Below are 16,463 nucleotides of genomic sequence, written 5' to 3' on the forward strand. Positions count from 1 at the left end.
AAGGACAAAAACTGGGGCGCCTGGTTGGTGTAAGTCCTTAAGTGTCTGCCTTCGGCTCAGGTCATGATCCCAGGGTCCTGGGATCAAGTCTGCTTCTCCCTCTGACCCTCTTCCTTCTCATGCTCTCTCTTTCTCTCTCTCAAATAAATAAAATCTTAAGAAAAAAAAAAAAAGATGGCAATGTAGGAAGACCCTGAACTCACCCCCTCCATGAACATACTATATCTACCTAATTATAGAGCAATGCCTCCTGAAGAATAAGGGCTGACTGAGAAGCTTCTGCACACACACACACACAAAAGACAGACCACAGAGAGAGAGAGAGAGACAGAGACACAGTAACGAAGGGAACCCCCACCACCTCTGACACTTTGAACTGCAATGAGGAGCGACTGTTGAGCAGATCTGTCTACCCTGGAGCACAGAAAAAAAGCTGTGGCTTAAAATGACAACTAGAATATAAAGGAACTAGCCCTAGACCCCTGCCATTTGGCAGGGGAGCAGCTGCTGGAATCCTGTCTGGGTTATGAGGCTGGCAAGCACCACAGTTTACGTTTCCTCTCCACCTTGATAGCACAGATCAGAGTACGGTCTGGATGTCTTAGTCCACCTGCGACCTCAGCAGGGCACAGAAAAAAGCCTGTTTAAAAGAGCTACTAGAATACAAAGGACTCAACCCTAGAACTATGCAAAATGGGGGGAGAGCTGCTGAAACTCACTCCAAGTCAGAGGGGCTGGTGAACACCACGGTTGATATTCCCCCTCTCCCTTGATACTGCAGACAGGGAAAAGGTCCAGGTACCCTCGTGGGTCTATCACTGCAGTGAACTCTGGGCCCCTAACCCATACCAGCCCTAGCCATCCCATCAAAGCAGCCCCAGTACAGCACACAAAGCACACACTTAATACAGCTCCAGCCATCTCTCAAGGTGTGTCAAGATGACACAGGTGCAAAGTATCCTAGAACAGCCCAGGCTCATAACACCTTGGCTCCGGATGATGTCTGCGCATCCCTGGTGCATAGTATCCTAGAACATCCTGACTCATGCCCTGCCTCAGCCATTGCTACGCTACCAGAGCTCTCCTGAATAAAGAACTATGGGGACCCCTGGCCTCATATCCACTTAACCTTCAGCTGTACTCACAGGGTTCCCCCTCTGTAAAGAGCCCTGGGACCATTACAGCCCATACCCACTTCAGATTCAGCTATCTGGCCAATGTCCTACATGCACTGAGAGCCCGAGCACAGCTCATCCCGCACCAACTTCAGCTTCAGGCATCCCACTAAAACAGCCCCAGCACAGGGTCCCCTGCGGCCTCTAGCCCACAACAGCCAGCCACAGCTCCTGTGAGCCAGCCAGTCACCAGGTACATAGTCTCCATAGACATAACCATGCAAAGATCATTTCTTCTAGTTTAGGAGAAGCAAACATGCTGCCTAATTCATAGAAATAAAGACAGAAAGTCAAGCAAAATGAGGAAACAGGAACATGCTCCAAACAAAGAACTACACAAAACCTTAGAAAGTAAACTAAATGAAATGGATATAAGCAATATCCTGACAGAGTTCAAAGTAACGATCATGAAGATGTTTACCAGATTGCAGAGAAGACTGGGTGAACTCAGTGAAAACTGCATCAAAGAGATAGAAAATATGAAAAAGAATCAGTCAGAGTTGAAGAATATAACTGAATTGAAAACTACACTAGAGGGAATCAATAGATTAGGGGATGCAGAAGAACATATTAGCAATCTGGAGGATAGGGTAATGGAAACTACCCAAGCTGATTAATGACAAGATAACAGAATTTTTAAAAAGGAGGATAGGTTAAGGGACCTTTTGGACAGTATCAAGTGAACAAACATCTGAATTATAAACGTCCTGCAATCAGAAGAGAGAAAGAGGTAGAAAACTTATTTGAAGAAGTAACAGCTCAATATTTCCCTAATCTAGAGAAGGAAACAGACATCTGGGTTGAGAAAGTACAGAAAGTTCCAAACAAGATGAATCTGTAGAGATACACACCATGACATATAATAATTAAAATGTCAAAGATTAAAGATAGAATTTTAAAAAGCAACAAGAGAGAAGCAATTAATAACATACAAAGGAAACCTAATAATACAATCAGCTGGTTTTTAGCAAAAACTTAAGAATAAAAAATGTGTTTAAAGAATAAAATCCACAAACAAGAATACTCTATCTGGCAAGATTATCATTCAGAACTGAGTGAGAGAGAAAGATTTTTCCAGACAAACAAGTTAAAGGGTTTATCACTATCAAACTGACCTTTCAAGAAATGTTAGTGACTTCTTGAAGTGGAAAAGAAAAGGCCATTAGAGGAAAATTATGAAAGGGGACTCACAAAATTAAAAGATATAAAATATGACAACATAGATATAAAATGAGGGAGAGGGAAGTTAAAATAAAGCTCATTTATAGTGTGTTCAAACTTGAGACCATGAGCTTAATATAGACTGTTATACACTTAGGATGTTATATGTCATAATTTTATTTATTTTAGAGGGAGTGAGACAATGAGTGTGGAGGGAGGGGCAGAGGAACTGGGAAAAATTATATTCCCCATTGAGTAGGGAGACTGACGCGGGCTCATTCCCAGGACCCTGAGAACATGACCTGAGCTGAAGGCAGTTGCTTAACTGACTAAGCCACCCAGGTACCCCTAAGGAAGTTATATATAAACCTCGTGGTAACCACAAACCAAAAACCTAGAACAGAGACACGAAAGAGAAAGAGAAAGAAAGCCAAGCCTAACTCTAAAGAAAGTAATCAACCGTAAGGAAAGAGAATAAGAGAAGAAAAAAGGAATGGAAAAGAACTACAAAAACAATTAACAAAATGGCAATAAGTACATGCCTATTAATAATTATGTTAAATACAAATAGACCAAATGCTTCAATCAAAAGATAAGACAGGGGCCTAGGTGGCCTAGTCAGTTAAGGATCGATTCTTGATTTTGGCTCAGTTCATGGTCTCAGGATTGTAAGACCCAGCCCAATGTAAGGCTCTTTGCTGGGTATGGCGCCTGCTTAAGATACTCTCTCTCCTTCTGCTTCTGCCTCTGCCCCTCCCCTCCCTCTCTAAAAAACAAAAACAAAAACAAAACAAAACCACAAAAACAGAGCAAAATCAAAAAAACCAAGACCCATCTATATGCAGCCTACAAGAAAGAGACTTACTACAGACCTAAAGATACATACAGACTGAAAGTGAAGAGATGGAAAAAGATATTCCAAGCAAATGGAAGTGAAAAACAAACAAACAAACCTGCAGTAGCAATACTTGTATCAGACAGAATAGACTTCAAAACAAAGACTGTATTAAGAGACAAAGAAGTGCATTATATAATGACAAATGGATGAATCTAACAACAGGATATAGCACTGTTCAGTATCTAAGCACCCAACACTGGAGCAACTAAATGTATAAAGCAAATTTTAACAGACACCAGGGGAGAAACTAACAGTAATACAATAATAGTAGAGGACTTTAACATTTTCTTTACACTAATGGATAGGTCATCCAGGCAGAAAATCAGTAATGAAACAGTGTCTTTGAACAGTAGACTGGATGGACTTGAAATATACATACAGAACACTCCAGCCAAAAACAAGAGAATACACATTGTTTTGAAGAGCACATGGAACATTCCACATGACAGGTCATATATCCCAACAAATGAGTCTTAATAAACTTAAGACTGAAATCATATCAAGCATCTTTTCTGACAAAATGGAATGAAATCAGAAATCAATTAAAAGAAAAAAAGTGGAAAAATCATAAACATGTGGAGGTTAAACAACATGCTACTAGACAACAACCAATGGGCCAATGAAAAAATCAAAGAGAAAATTAAAAAATACCTCTAAGCAAATGAAACACAAATGGTCTAAAATTTTTGGCATGCAGCAAAAGCAGATTTAAGAGGGAAATATATACTAACCTCAAAAAAATAAGAAAAATCTCAAGCAATCTAAACTTACACCTAAAGGAAGTAGATAAAGAACAAGACTCAAAATTAGTAGAGGAAAGGAAATAAAAAAGATCAGAGCAGAAATAAATGTAACAGAGAACAAGGAAAAAAAATAGAAAATATTAATGAAACCAAGAGTCTGGTTTTTGATAAGAAAAAAAAATTGATAAACCTTTAGTCAGATTCATCAAAAAAAGGGAGAGAGGATTCAAATAAATAAAATCAGAAATGAAAGCAGTTAAGTAATAACTGACACCATAGAAATACAAAGGATTATAAGAGATGAGATTACTATGAAAAATTACAAGCCAACAAATTAGACAATGTAGAAGAAATCGATAAATTCACAAAAATAATTTTCCATAAGTATCAAGAAAAAATAGAATAAATGATTACTAGTAACAAAACTGAATTGTAAATCAAAAACTCCATTTAAAAAGAGTTAATATTAAACATTTAAAGAAGAGTTAATACCTATTCTCAAACTATTCCAAAAAATAGAAGAGGAAGGAAAACATCCAAATACATTCTACGAGGCATTATCTAGGTATCAAAACCAGATAAGGATATTAGGAAAAAAGAAAACAACGGAGCAATGTAGCTAATGAACATATATGCAAAAATCCTCAACAAAAGATTAGCAAACCAAATTCAACAATATACTACAAAGATCATTCACCATGGTCAAGTGGGATTTATTCCTGGATGCAAAGATGGCTCAATATATGCAATTAATCAACATGATACTCTATATTAACAAAAGGAAGGACAAAAATCATTGGATCATCTCAATAGATTCACAAAAGGCATTTGACAAAATTCAACATCATTCGTGATTGAAAAAACAAAAAAAAACCCCACTCTCAACATAGTGGGATTAGAGGGGTCATGCTGCAATATAATAAAGGCCATGAGTGAATAACTGACAAACCCACAGCTAACATCATACTCAATGGTGTAAAACTGAGAGTTTTTCCTCTAAGATCAGGCACAAGACAAGGATGTCCATTCTCACCACTTTTATGCAACATAATACTGGAAGTCCTACCCACAGCAATCAGACAAGAAAAAGAAAGAAGAGGCATTCAAATTGGTAAGAAAGAAGTAGAATTGTCGTTATTTGCAGATGACATGATACTATATACAGAAAACCCTAAAGATTCCACCAAAAAACTACTAGAACTAATAAATGAATTTAGTAAGGTTACAGGATACAAAATCCATGTAGAGAAATCTATTGCATTTTTCTACATGAAGCAATAGGAAGGGAAAATAAGAAAGCAATCTCATTTACAATTGCACCAAGATAGTAAAATACCTAAGAACAAACTAAACCAAGATGAAAGACCTGTACCCTGAAAATTACTGATTAAATTGAAGAAGACACAAATAAATGGAAAGATATTCCATGCTCATGGCTTGGAAGAACAAATATTGTTAAAATGTCTATATTACCCAAAGCAATCTACAGATTTAATACAATTCATATTAAAACACCAACAGCATTCTTCACAGAGCAAATAATCCTAAAATTTGTATGGAATCTCACACACACACACACACACACACACACACACACACACAATAGCCAAACAAGCTTGAAAAAGATCACAATTCTGGATTTCAAGTTATACTACAAAGCTATAGGAATCAAAACAGAATGGTACTGGCACAAAAACAGACACACAGATCAACAGAATAGGATAAAAAGTCCAGTAACAGGGGCGCCTGGGTGGCTCAGTGGGTTAAAGCCTCTGCCTTCGGCTCAGGTCATGATCCCAGGGGTCCTGGGATCGAGCCCCGCATGGGGCTCTCTGCTCCACAGGGAGCCTGCTTCCTCCCCTCTCTCTCTCTGCCTGCCTCTCTGCCTACTTGTGATTTCTCTCTCTCCGTCAAATAAATAAAATCTTAAAAAAAAAAAAAAAAGTCCAGTAACAAACCCATGATTATATGGTCAACCAACATTTTGAAAAAAGAGGCAAGAATATGCAATGGGAAAAAAGTCTCTTCAACAAATGGTGCCAGGAAAACATGATAGCTACATGCAAAAGAATGAAATTGGACCACTTTCTCACACCATATATAAAAAATAAACTTAAAATGGATTAAGGACCTAAACGTGGGACCTGAAACCAAAAAACTCCCAAAAGAGAGTTTTAGCACAGGCAGCAATTTCTCTGACATTGGCTGAAGTGGTATTTTTCTAGATATGTCTCCTGAGGCAAGGGAAATAAAAGCAAAAAATAAACTTTTGGGACTACACCATAATAAAAAGCTTCTATACAGCAAAGGAAACCATCAACAAAACTAAAAGACAACCTACTAAATGAGAGAAGATATTTGCAAATGACATATGTAGTAAAGGGTTACTATCCAAAATATATTAAAAATTTATACAACACCTAAAAAGAAATAATCCAACGGGCAGAAGACATGAACAGACATTTTTCCAAAGAAGACACCCAGATGGCCAACAAACACATGAAATGATGCTCAACATCACTCATCATCAGGGAAATGCAGATCAAGACTACAATGAGATATCACCTCACACCTATCAGGATATTTAGTACCCCAAAGAAATAACAAGTGTTGGTAAAGATGTGGAGAAAAACACTATATATACACTGTATATATCATCTCTAAAAAATAAAACATTACAGATAAAACTAAACTCTCAAGAGGTTTGGTGCTGCATCCTTTATACTTTTACATGCGTATGTACCTACAAACAAAATATTGTATTGTTTTTAAAAATTCACTATAGTTATTATCCTACAATTTGCCATTTTCATTCAAAATGTTTTTGAGGCTCATATGTGTTATATACAAATCTCAATTCCTTTTAATTTTTTGATAGCATTTGGATAAGTGATTAAGTTGCTTAATGAAATTGCTTGGTATACAATTAAGTTGTTTCTAGTTTTCAAATATTACAAACAATACTGCAACTAATAGCTTTTTGTTATGCATATGTGTAAGCATATCTAGAGTAGGATCTCTCTGATTTCTGATTAAGGACCAACAGTAAGAAATACATTTTCTTCATGATCCTATATAGGCATACAAATATATTTCTCTATGTGTATGTATAAACTGAAACAGTGGCATGAAATTTTACCTTTGTGTATGATATATTTGGGTAGTTTCTTTTTAAAAAATATTTTATTGTTTTTACTTATTTATTTTTTAAAGATTTATTTATTTGAGAGAGAGAGAGAGAGCGCGCGTGAATATGAGTGGGAGAGGGAGTAGGAGAGGAATCTGAAGCAGACCCAGTGCCAAGCATGGGGCCCAAAGCGGGGCTCAATCCCAGAACACCAAGATCAAGACCTGAGACTGAAACCAAGAGTCAGACACACTTAACTGACTGAGCCACCCCGGCACCCCTAAAGATTTTTTTTAAAGATTTTGTTTAGTTATTTGACAGACTGAGAGAGAGAGAGAGAAAGAGAGAGAGTGAGTGCACGCACAAGCAGGGGGAGCAGCAGAGGGACAGGGAGAAGGAGGCTCTCCACTGAGCAGGGAGCCCAATGTTGGGCTCCAACCCAGGGCCCTGGGATCATGACCTAAGCCGAAGGCAGATGCTTAAACAACTGAATCACTCAGGTGCCCCAAGATTTTATTTTTAAGCAATTTCTACACCCAACGTGGGCTCAAATATAACCCTGAAATCAAGATTAGCACAATCTCCTGACTAAGCCAGCCAGGTCCCCCTTCGGTATTTTCTTTACTATTTAAATTTTAAAAATGCTAGTTACAATCGCTTTAATGATTTTACCTCCCATTAAATCTGTAGCTTGGAAAACAATGCTCTAGATATACTTAAAAGTACTATTGCTGGGAAAAAATGTATGCATGTCCTCAATGGCTATGTAATTGTTTGAACATCACCCTGTCAAATGACTGGTCTGGCTTGGTATAGAATTCTAGTTTTACATTTATTTGCCTTTGGCATTTTAAGCTAATCTGCCTCTGTTTTTGTCTTTATTTCTGATGAGAACTGTGTTGTTAGTCAATTTTTTTCTGACAGTGTTTGAATATATTCTTTACCATAGATACTTTTTAAATTTTCAGCTATTAGCTCTTTGAATGTTGCTCTTTTCTTCTTCTCAGATATATTCTAAGGTTTCTCATTTTATCCTTCACAGTTTTTAATCTGTAAATTGTCTTCCTCAAGTCTTCATCTTTTTTCTTTTTTTTTTTTTTTTTTTAAGATTTTATTTATTTATTTGACAGACAGAGATCACAAGTAGGCAGAGAGGCAGGCAGAAAGAGAGAGATAGAGAGAGGGAAGCAGGCTTTCTACTGAGCAGAAAGCCTGATGCGGGACTCGATCCCAGGACCCTGAGATCATGACCTGAGCTGAAGGCAGCGGCTTAACCCACTGAGCCACTCAGGCAGCCCGAGTCTTCATCTTTTTTCATTCTGAAAGATCTCTTTCGTCTTGCAACTCACTAGTGCTTTCTAATTATTCTCCAGCTATATGAGCTCTACCATTGAGTCCATCTATTGTTTTTTTTTTTTTTTTTTTCTGTGACCACACGCTTTATTTCCCACATTTCCAATTTTTTTTTATATATATATACACCTTTCCCTGGCCGCCTAATAGCCTTCACTTATTTCATGGATGTTAACATTTTAATCTCTCTGAACATTTTAAACATATCTATTTTAAAGTCTCTTTTGGGGGCACCTGAGTGGTTCAGTCAGTTGAGCAACTGACTCTTAAATTCAGCTTGGGTCATGATCTCAGGGTTGTGAGATTCAGCCCCATGTTAGGCCTGCACTCACTAGAGTCTGCTTGTCCTTCCCTCTCTGCTCTCCTATGCTCTTTCTTCCTCTCTCTCTCAAATAAATGAAATCTTAAAAAAAAAATAAAGTCTCTTTTAATCATATTTATTTTGGATTCTTCATGTGTGAATGCTCCCATTTGTTGGAACTCATGCTGCCTTCATGGTCCTATACATCTTTGTGTGCTACTAAAATCCTACCTTTCTATGCGGTTTACTCCTGGGTGCTCCTTTATGTTGACTCCTTTCCTCATTGCTCTGGCTGTGACTATGGGTTTCACTGCTCTAAAACCAGTTGTTGTTAATCCCATTCTAGGCTATGTGAGATAATTAGCTTACTTTCCAGTCCTGTAGAGGCCCCTGCCTGTTTCTATGCCCTGGAGAACTCAGTGCCCACTATCTGCCACGCATGAGACATGTTTAATTCCCACTCCAGTAAGAGTTAAAATCCCTAGCCACAGTGCTTGTGTCATTTCTAGATCCCAGCAGGTTTCAGCCTTTGCTTTTGTGATTTCTGTTTTAGTTTCTGACATATAGATGAAAATATGTATAATGGTGATACATGTTATATCAAGGTTAGTGTCTACAGAGTTAAAGCAAAAACCATATAGAGTTGGGGTGCCTGGGTGGTTTAAACATCTGACTCTCAATTTCGGCTCAGGTTATGATCTTAGGGTCATGAGATCAGCCCCACATTAGGCATCCCACATAAGGGTCCACACAGGGCACGAGATTCTCTCTCTTCCTCTCTTCTTCTCTCCCTCTCAAATAAAATTTTTCTCTCAGATAAATTTTTATAAAAAATCATATATAGTCAAGTTTCTTTTAAAAAAATCTTATAAACTGACCATTAAGTATACATTGTGCAACAGCTTTTTCCTCCAGCACTGAGACTGGGCTTGGCCACACGTCAATTATATTTAGACAAAATATTAAAACAAAACAAAACAAAACAAAAAAAACCCCTTATTTTAAAACAGAATAAAATCTGGCACTGTGAGAGACTTGCCTAAAGGAACTGAGCCAAATTGAGGTAACAGATTTATATATCTTCTCTCATACTTCAATTAACTGAGATGGTGAAACTATTGTCTATATTATTTAAATTACTTCTTTTTCTCTTTCTTTTCCTTTTGCCTAGTACAGGTAGCTAAATTTGCATTAAATTAAATGTATTTAATAGAACTCCACTCCATATATGCCTACCTACATATATCTCACATACCCTTAAAATAAAATTTTCAAATTCTTACATATTAGAACATGATTTTTGGGAACCTGGGTGGCTCAGTGGGTTAAGCCGCTGCCTTCGGCTGAGGTCATGATCTCAGGGTCCTGGGATCGAGTCCCGCATCGGGCTCTCTGCTCGGCAGGGAGCCTGCTTCCTCCTCTCTATCTCTGCCTGCCTCTCTGCCTACTTGTGATCTCTGTCTGTCAAATAAATAAAGATTAAAAAAAAAAAAAAAAAAGAACATGATTTTTTAGTGGAATGCCAATTTTATGAGAATATGAATTATAAGCACCTCTGACTTTATAAAGAAGTAACAAGGAAATATTTGTAAAATTAAAATAAGACATATAACAAAATGGTAAAGAGCATGGGTTCAAACACCGACTCTTTAGTTTGTTTGCCCTATAACCTTAAAATTGGCTTCTCAACTTTCTCATTTATAACACAGAAGTAATATTACCTACTTCACAGGGTTTTGTGAGGATTACGGAAAAAACTATATGTAAAGCACCTGTGTAACAAGTGTATGTGTAACACTATAAGATTCTGGCTCTGCTACATGGCATTAGCTAGACTTGTTGCTATTATGATTATGGTACTAGACTAAAGGAAATACTCATCTTTGGAAGAAATAACTTTCAAATTACTATAATATTTGGAAAAGAGTTTTCTTTTCTATTGCTAGTGATAGAATATATTTTCCATTTTAGATTCCTAGTGAACAGAGTTTAGACTGACAAACAGACAAACTGATACACAATAGGACTTCCTGACAAGTACCCCTACATTCAGAAGACTTTTTGAAATGCCATGTTTTTCTACTCACATGTCTATGCAGCCCTCAGAACAGTCACATGAATCAGTAAGTATGTTGGTAAAGCTGTTTAGGTAATATGCACGTGGCCACATAGTCCTTCTGTACTTAAACTGTGGAAGCTTTCTATTGTCAATCTCATTACAGAAGGAAATGGGTACCGATTCCACTCCATTGCTAATATCCATATCAGAAACAATTTCTTCTTGTTTTGGGTAATTCCGAGTCAACTGAACATAGGTATTGAAAGAAAAGTTATCTGTAAACAAAAAGTTACACTCTGTCTCAAGCAGGTAACGAAAAACTTCTTCGACGTTTCGTAGACTCCTTCCACAAGGGGTTTTATAACTCACATGCAGTGCTGAAGAATGAGAGTTTGTCTTTGCATGTCGTCTTTGGAAATGGCATTTGATGGGTAGCTGCAGAGGGTTTTCTCCCTTGAAGGTTAGTGGTACTTTCATTAGACAAGTTCGAGAGCAATCATGACTTCGGTAAGATAGATTCAAAGATGATTTCTTTTCTCTGATGTATGGAACCTTATTTGCCCAAGGAGGAATTTCCTTATTTTTTGTGGACCTGTTTAAAATTAATTACTCATTAGTATCTCAAATATATGTAATTCCCCATTTTTAAAAAACAATTCACACTAAGGTATAAATTAATTCCTATTTTTTTTTAGATATCACTAAAACAAGCCAGACTCTGATATAAACATTTTACTTATCATGTTCTGTAACCATATAAAAGTTACACCTCAAGGGTTTTCCCCCTCTGGACACCAAATACATGGTATCTTTTTTCAGGTCCACCTCTTCAACTAAGTGTGCAATAATTCAGTTCAGTTCTGACACTATGTGCCTAGAGCCAGCCTCAGATACCAGAAGTTAAAGGCCTCAGTCCCAACAAGATTGTCCCCACTTCAGATGCCAAACGTAAGTTCCAGGCCACCTAATCCCTCTGACCTACTCAGAGGTTTCCACATGCCCTCCTCAGGTTTGATAATTTGCTAGAAAGATTCACTTTAATTATTATTACAGTAATATTACTATGTTTTAATTACTATTACCAGTTTACAATAAAAGATACAGCTCAGGGATAGCCACATGTTAAGACGTACATAGAGCAAGGGAATTGGGAAGGGGAATGGAGCTGGCCTATCCTCTCCATGTGTGCTGCCCTTCCAACACCTCAAAACCTTCAACTAGGAAGCTTATAGAACCCTGTCCACTTAGAAGTTTTTATGGAGACTTCACTATGTAAGCACCACTGATTAAATCATTTGCTATTGGAGATTATCTGAATCTCCAGCCCTTCTTTCCTCACTGGAGGCTGGTAGGTAGGACTGAAAGTTTCATTCTTCTTCTTCTTCTTTCTTTTTTTAAAAAGATCTTATTTACTTGAGAGAGAGAGAGAGAGAGAGAGAGAGAAAGCATGAGAGGGGAGAGGGTAAGAGGGAGAAGCAGACTCCCTGCTGAGCACGGAGCCTGATGTGGGACTTGATCCCAAGACTCCAGAATCATGACCTGAGCCAAAGGCAGTCGCGTAAGCAACTGAGCCACCCAGGTGCCCAAGTTTCAAGCATCTAGAGGAGGTTTAATTTTTCGTGACCAGCCTCCACCCTGAAGCTAACTGGGAGCGCATTACCAAGTCATTTAATTAGCACACCAAAGACACTCATTCTTCAGGAAATTCCAAAAGTATTAGAAGCTAAATGAGCGACCAGGACAAAGACCAAATATTCTTCCTATTATAGGAAGAATTTCCCTAATTTCAGAATATCCCCAGAAAGTTGTGCTTATAGCTGTAACTCTGTGCTACAGCACCTATCATTTAGAGCATGCACTTTGAGGAATGTTACTTCTTTAGGCATGCTTGGTTAGAAATTCTTGCTTGTAAAAACCAGGAAGGGCTAGCTAAAAAACAAAACAAAAAACTTATTCATCAAGAATCCTGTAATAATTATGCCAACTGGATTTCTTCTGTAATGTGTATTCCACCTGGCCTCATACTGACATACACGAAAATGATCAGTTGACACAAGAAAACGGAGAGGTTACCGATTTTAAGAAAAAAAAAATCTGTGAGAAGATTCCATGTGTATAGAACTTGAGATTTAATCTTTCATAAAGTACCTAAGTTTTTTTTTTTTTTTTAAGATTTATTTATTTGACAGAGAGAGATCACAAGTAGGCAGAAAGCAGGCAAAGAGAGAGGAAGCAGACTCCCTGCGGAGCAGAGAGCCCGATGTGGGGCTTGATCCCTGGACCCTGGGATCATGACCTGAGCCAAAGGCAGAGGCTTTAACCCACGGAGCCACCCATGCGCCCCTAAAGTACCTAAGTTTTGTTTTACCTAATATTTTCTATTTTTAGGTATCTGTTATTTATTATAAAAGTTATATAGGTATTTTAGAGATATTTTTATGCTCACTATATTAAGCAACACCATCAATAACTTTCTACATTGATAGAAATGGTCTGTACCGGGGCGCCTGGGTGGCTCAGTGGGTTAAGCTGCTGCCTTGGGCTCAGGTCATGATCTCAGGGTCCTGGGATCGAGTCCCGCATCGGGCTCTCTGCTCAGCAGGGAGCCTGCTTCCCTCTCTCTCTCTCTCTCTCTCTCTCTCTGCCTGCCTCTCCATCTACTTGTGATTTCTCTCTGTCAAATAAATAAATAAATAAAATCTAATAAAAAAAAAAAAAAAAGAAAAGAAATGGTCCGTACCTGGGCTGTTCAATTTCATAGCCCTGCTAGCCACATGTGGCTATTGAGAACTTTAAATGTGGATAAAGTAACCAGAAAACTGGTTTTTGTTTTTTTTTTAAAGATTTTTTATTTATTTGTCAGAGAGAGAGAGGGAGAGAGAGCGAGCACAGGCAGACAGAGTGGCAGGCAGAGACAGAGGGAGAGAAGCAGGCTCCCCGCTGAGCAAGGAGCCCGATGCGGGACTCGATCCCAGGATGCTGGGATCAGGACCTGAGCCGAAGGCAGCTGCTTAACCAATTGAGCCACCCAGGTGTCCCCAGAAAACTGGTTTTTAAATTTAATTTTGATCAATTTAAATTTAATTTTATTCAAATAATTCAAATTTAAATAGTCACATGTAGCTAGTGGCTACTATACTGAATGCACCGATATGAGGTTCTCCATCCCTTTTCCAGCTATATAGCACTCCTCTGCATAAATTCCACAATTTATTTAACTAGTCTTGTATTGTTTCCAATCGTTTGCTATCACAAATCATGAAGTAATGAATAACCTTGTACATAACAATTTCAAACATGTAAAGATAACACTTCAGAATATGTTTCCAGAAGTGGGAGTACTAGGTCAAGGGTAAATAAATTAGTAATTTTGTTAAGATTGCCAAACTGGGAGTGCCTGGGTGGTTCAGCCAGTTAGGCCTCTGCCTTTCAGCTCAGGTCATGGTCTCGGGGTCCTGGGATCAAGCCCCATGTCAGACTCTGCTCGGCGGGGAGCCTGCTTCTCCCTCTCTCCCTGCCTACTTGTGATCTTTCTCTCTGTCAAATAAATAAATAAAATCTGTTAAGAAAAAAAAAAAAAAAGATTGCCAAACTGTTCCCCATGGGGTCAGTCCTTCCAGCGATTTATGAGTGCTTGCTTTTGTAGAGACTCATCAATCAATGGCTCCTGATGCTCTGGAATGTCCTACAATGTAATACATGAAAGTATGTACTATATTTATAAATCTTTTAATGATAAAAATATTTGTTTCCAATTTTCCTATAGGTCACTACTTTAATGAACATCCTCATACATATCCTTGACCAAATTCCTGATTATTATTGTACGATACATCCTTTAAGATGAATTACTGGGTAACAAGAATACATATTTTAAAATAACCTCTTATTGGGGCACCTGGGTGGGTGGGTTAAAGCCTCTGCCTTTGGCTCAGGTCATGATCCCAGGGTCCCAGGCTTGAGTCCGCATCAGGCTCCCTGCCTGCCTCTCTCTGCCTGCCTCTCTGCCTACTTGTGATCTCTGTCTGTCAAATAAATAAAATCTTTAAGAAATAAATAAGTAAATAAATAAAATAACCTCTTGTTAATAAAACGTGCAAACATATATAGCTCTGTATTTTTCTCATTTAAAAAAAAAAACCTGCTATATTGGACCCCCACGTACTTGTAAGCACTGGAGAACTCTCAGCACACAATATCTCTATCCAAACCGGTGCGCTAAGTCAACCAAACTCTAGCAAGGCTTCTAGCAGCATAAGGCCATGTCTCTAGGAGGACCCAAGTCTCCCAAGGGAAGTGCTGCCTAAGAAAGCTCAACGCTGTCAGGAGAGTTTAAGGTTTCTTCTAGCCAACACCTGAAGATAAGCCCCTCCACCTTTCTTAAAGCATTTACTAAAAAGGGCTTACAATTGTGAATCTTTCCTCCATTCCTCAAAGATGTGCATTTAATTCCTACAACTCAGGAGTACGTTTCTCCAGGTCCTGAAGGCCCTTCCCTTGAAAGTTAATCGTCCGGAAGCATAGGGCCTCTGTCTGCCAGTCTCTCTGGGAGGATAAATATTAACTTTGATGGTTTTCAGCTAGCACATACAGCTGGCCTCAGAGGAATTCACACTGACTCTTTGTAATTTTTCACTTGAGCTCCCCTCTTCCTCTATCTCTACTTCCTCATTCACCTCTAAAACTCCAGTCACCCCAGCACAAATCTGAATGAAGCTCAGCTTTTCCCCTACTGTCAGTAGTGACTGAATGAAACCAGTTCATCACTTTAATGTCTGGTTTTGTTTATCTTTGACATTTGTTACCAAACTTCAACTATCAACATGTTGCCTGTTTTACTTCTATTCTTCCTCCTCTTGCCCCACACTAGAGTATGCTGAATGAAGTATTTTAAAGCAAATCCTAAACATTACCTGAAATAATTTAGTATGTGTAACTAACAAGGCTTTTAAAAAACATAGAATCTCAATGACTCATCTTTACATTTTGGTTTTGGTTGTTTGAAATAGAATTCAAAAAGTCCCACACACTTTGATTCAGATGTCTTTTTGCCTCTAATCTTATGGCAATATCCCCTCCCTCTTCATTTTATGACATTTATTTGTTGAAGTTTAATAAATTGTGTTACTTGTCCTATAGCATTTCCCCCATTCCAGAATTTGGTTGATGCTTTCCTTGTGGTGGTGTCATTTAACTCACTCCTCTGTTCCTCTATTTGGTAAATCAGTAGTCAGTTCTAGAAGCTTGATTAGATTTAAGTTCTTAGGCTGGGAGGCGTTGTTCTAGATTTTTCTTTCACTTAATAGTTTTGTTATTCACTCATGATCATTGTCTAGGTCAATGCTACTCAAGGTGTGGTGGTGTCAGTCCCCAGTGGTTTGCTACCAATTCACAAGTACAAAAATATAAAGATGCAAAAGTTTAGAAACTTTTACAGCAATTTAACATTGCTGGAACATCTCATTGCATGTATTTCTCAAAAAATTTGAAGTTTCAAACAAAACAAAAAACCTGTGCTTATCACCATTAATTTGACAGCACTGGCCTAATTTCTTTGGGGATGGGGGACGTTGTAAAAAATAACAATTTTCTAATTCTACCATTTCTACTTCATTTTCTGGCTGGAATTCTTTGATAAAGAAGAGA

General features: G+C 38.1%; 1 protein-coding gene across 6 annotated transcripts in view; it reads right to left on the bottom strand.

Moving 5' to 3' along the window:
* The window catches only part of SETDB2 (SET domain bifurcated histone lysine methyltransferase 2), a 93,269-nt gene that overhangs the window by 47,685 nt on the left and 29,121 nt on the right, over positions 1–16,463 (bottom strand). For all 6 annotated transcript variants that reach the window (XM_059377914.1, XM_059377911.1, XM_059377910.1 and 3 more), the window contains one exon: positions 10,846–11,409. In XM_059377914.1, the coding sequence (XP_059233897.1) occupies positions 10,846–11,409 (564 nt within the window). The remainder of the gene's footprint in view (positions 1–10,845; positions 11,410–16,463) is intronic.

The sequence above is a fragment of the Mustela nigripes genome, chromosome 15 (assembly GCF_022355385.1).
Source record: "Mustela nigripes isolate SB6536 chromosome 15, MUSNIG.SB6536, whole genome shotgun sequence".
Classification (NCBI taxonomy): Eukaryota; Metazoa; Chordata; class Mammalia; order Carnivora; family Mustelidae; genus Mustela; species Mustela nigripes.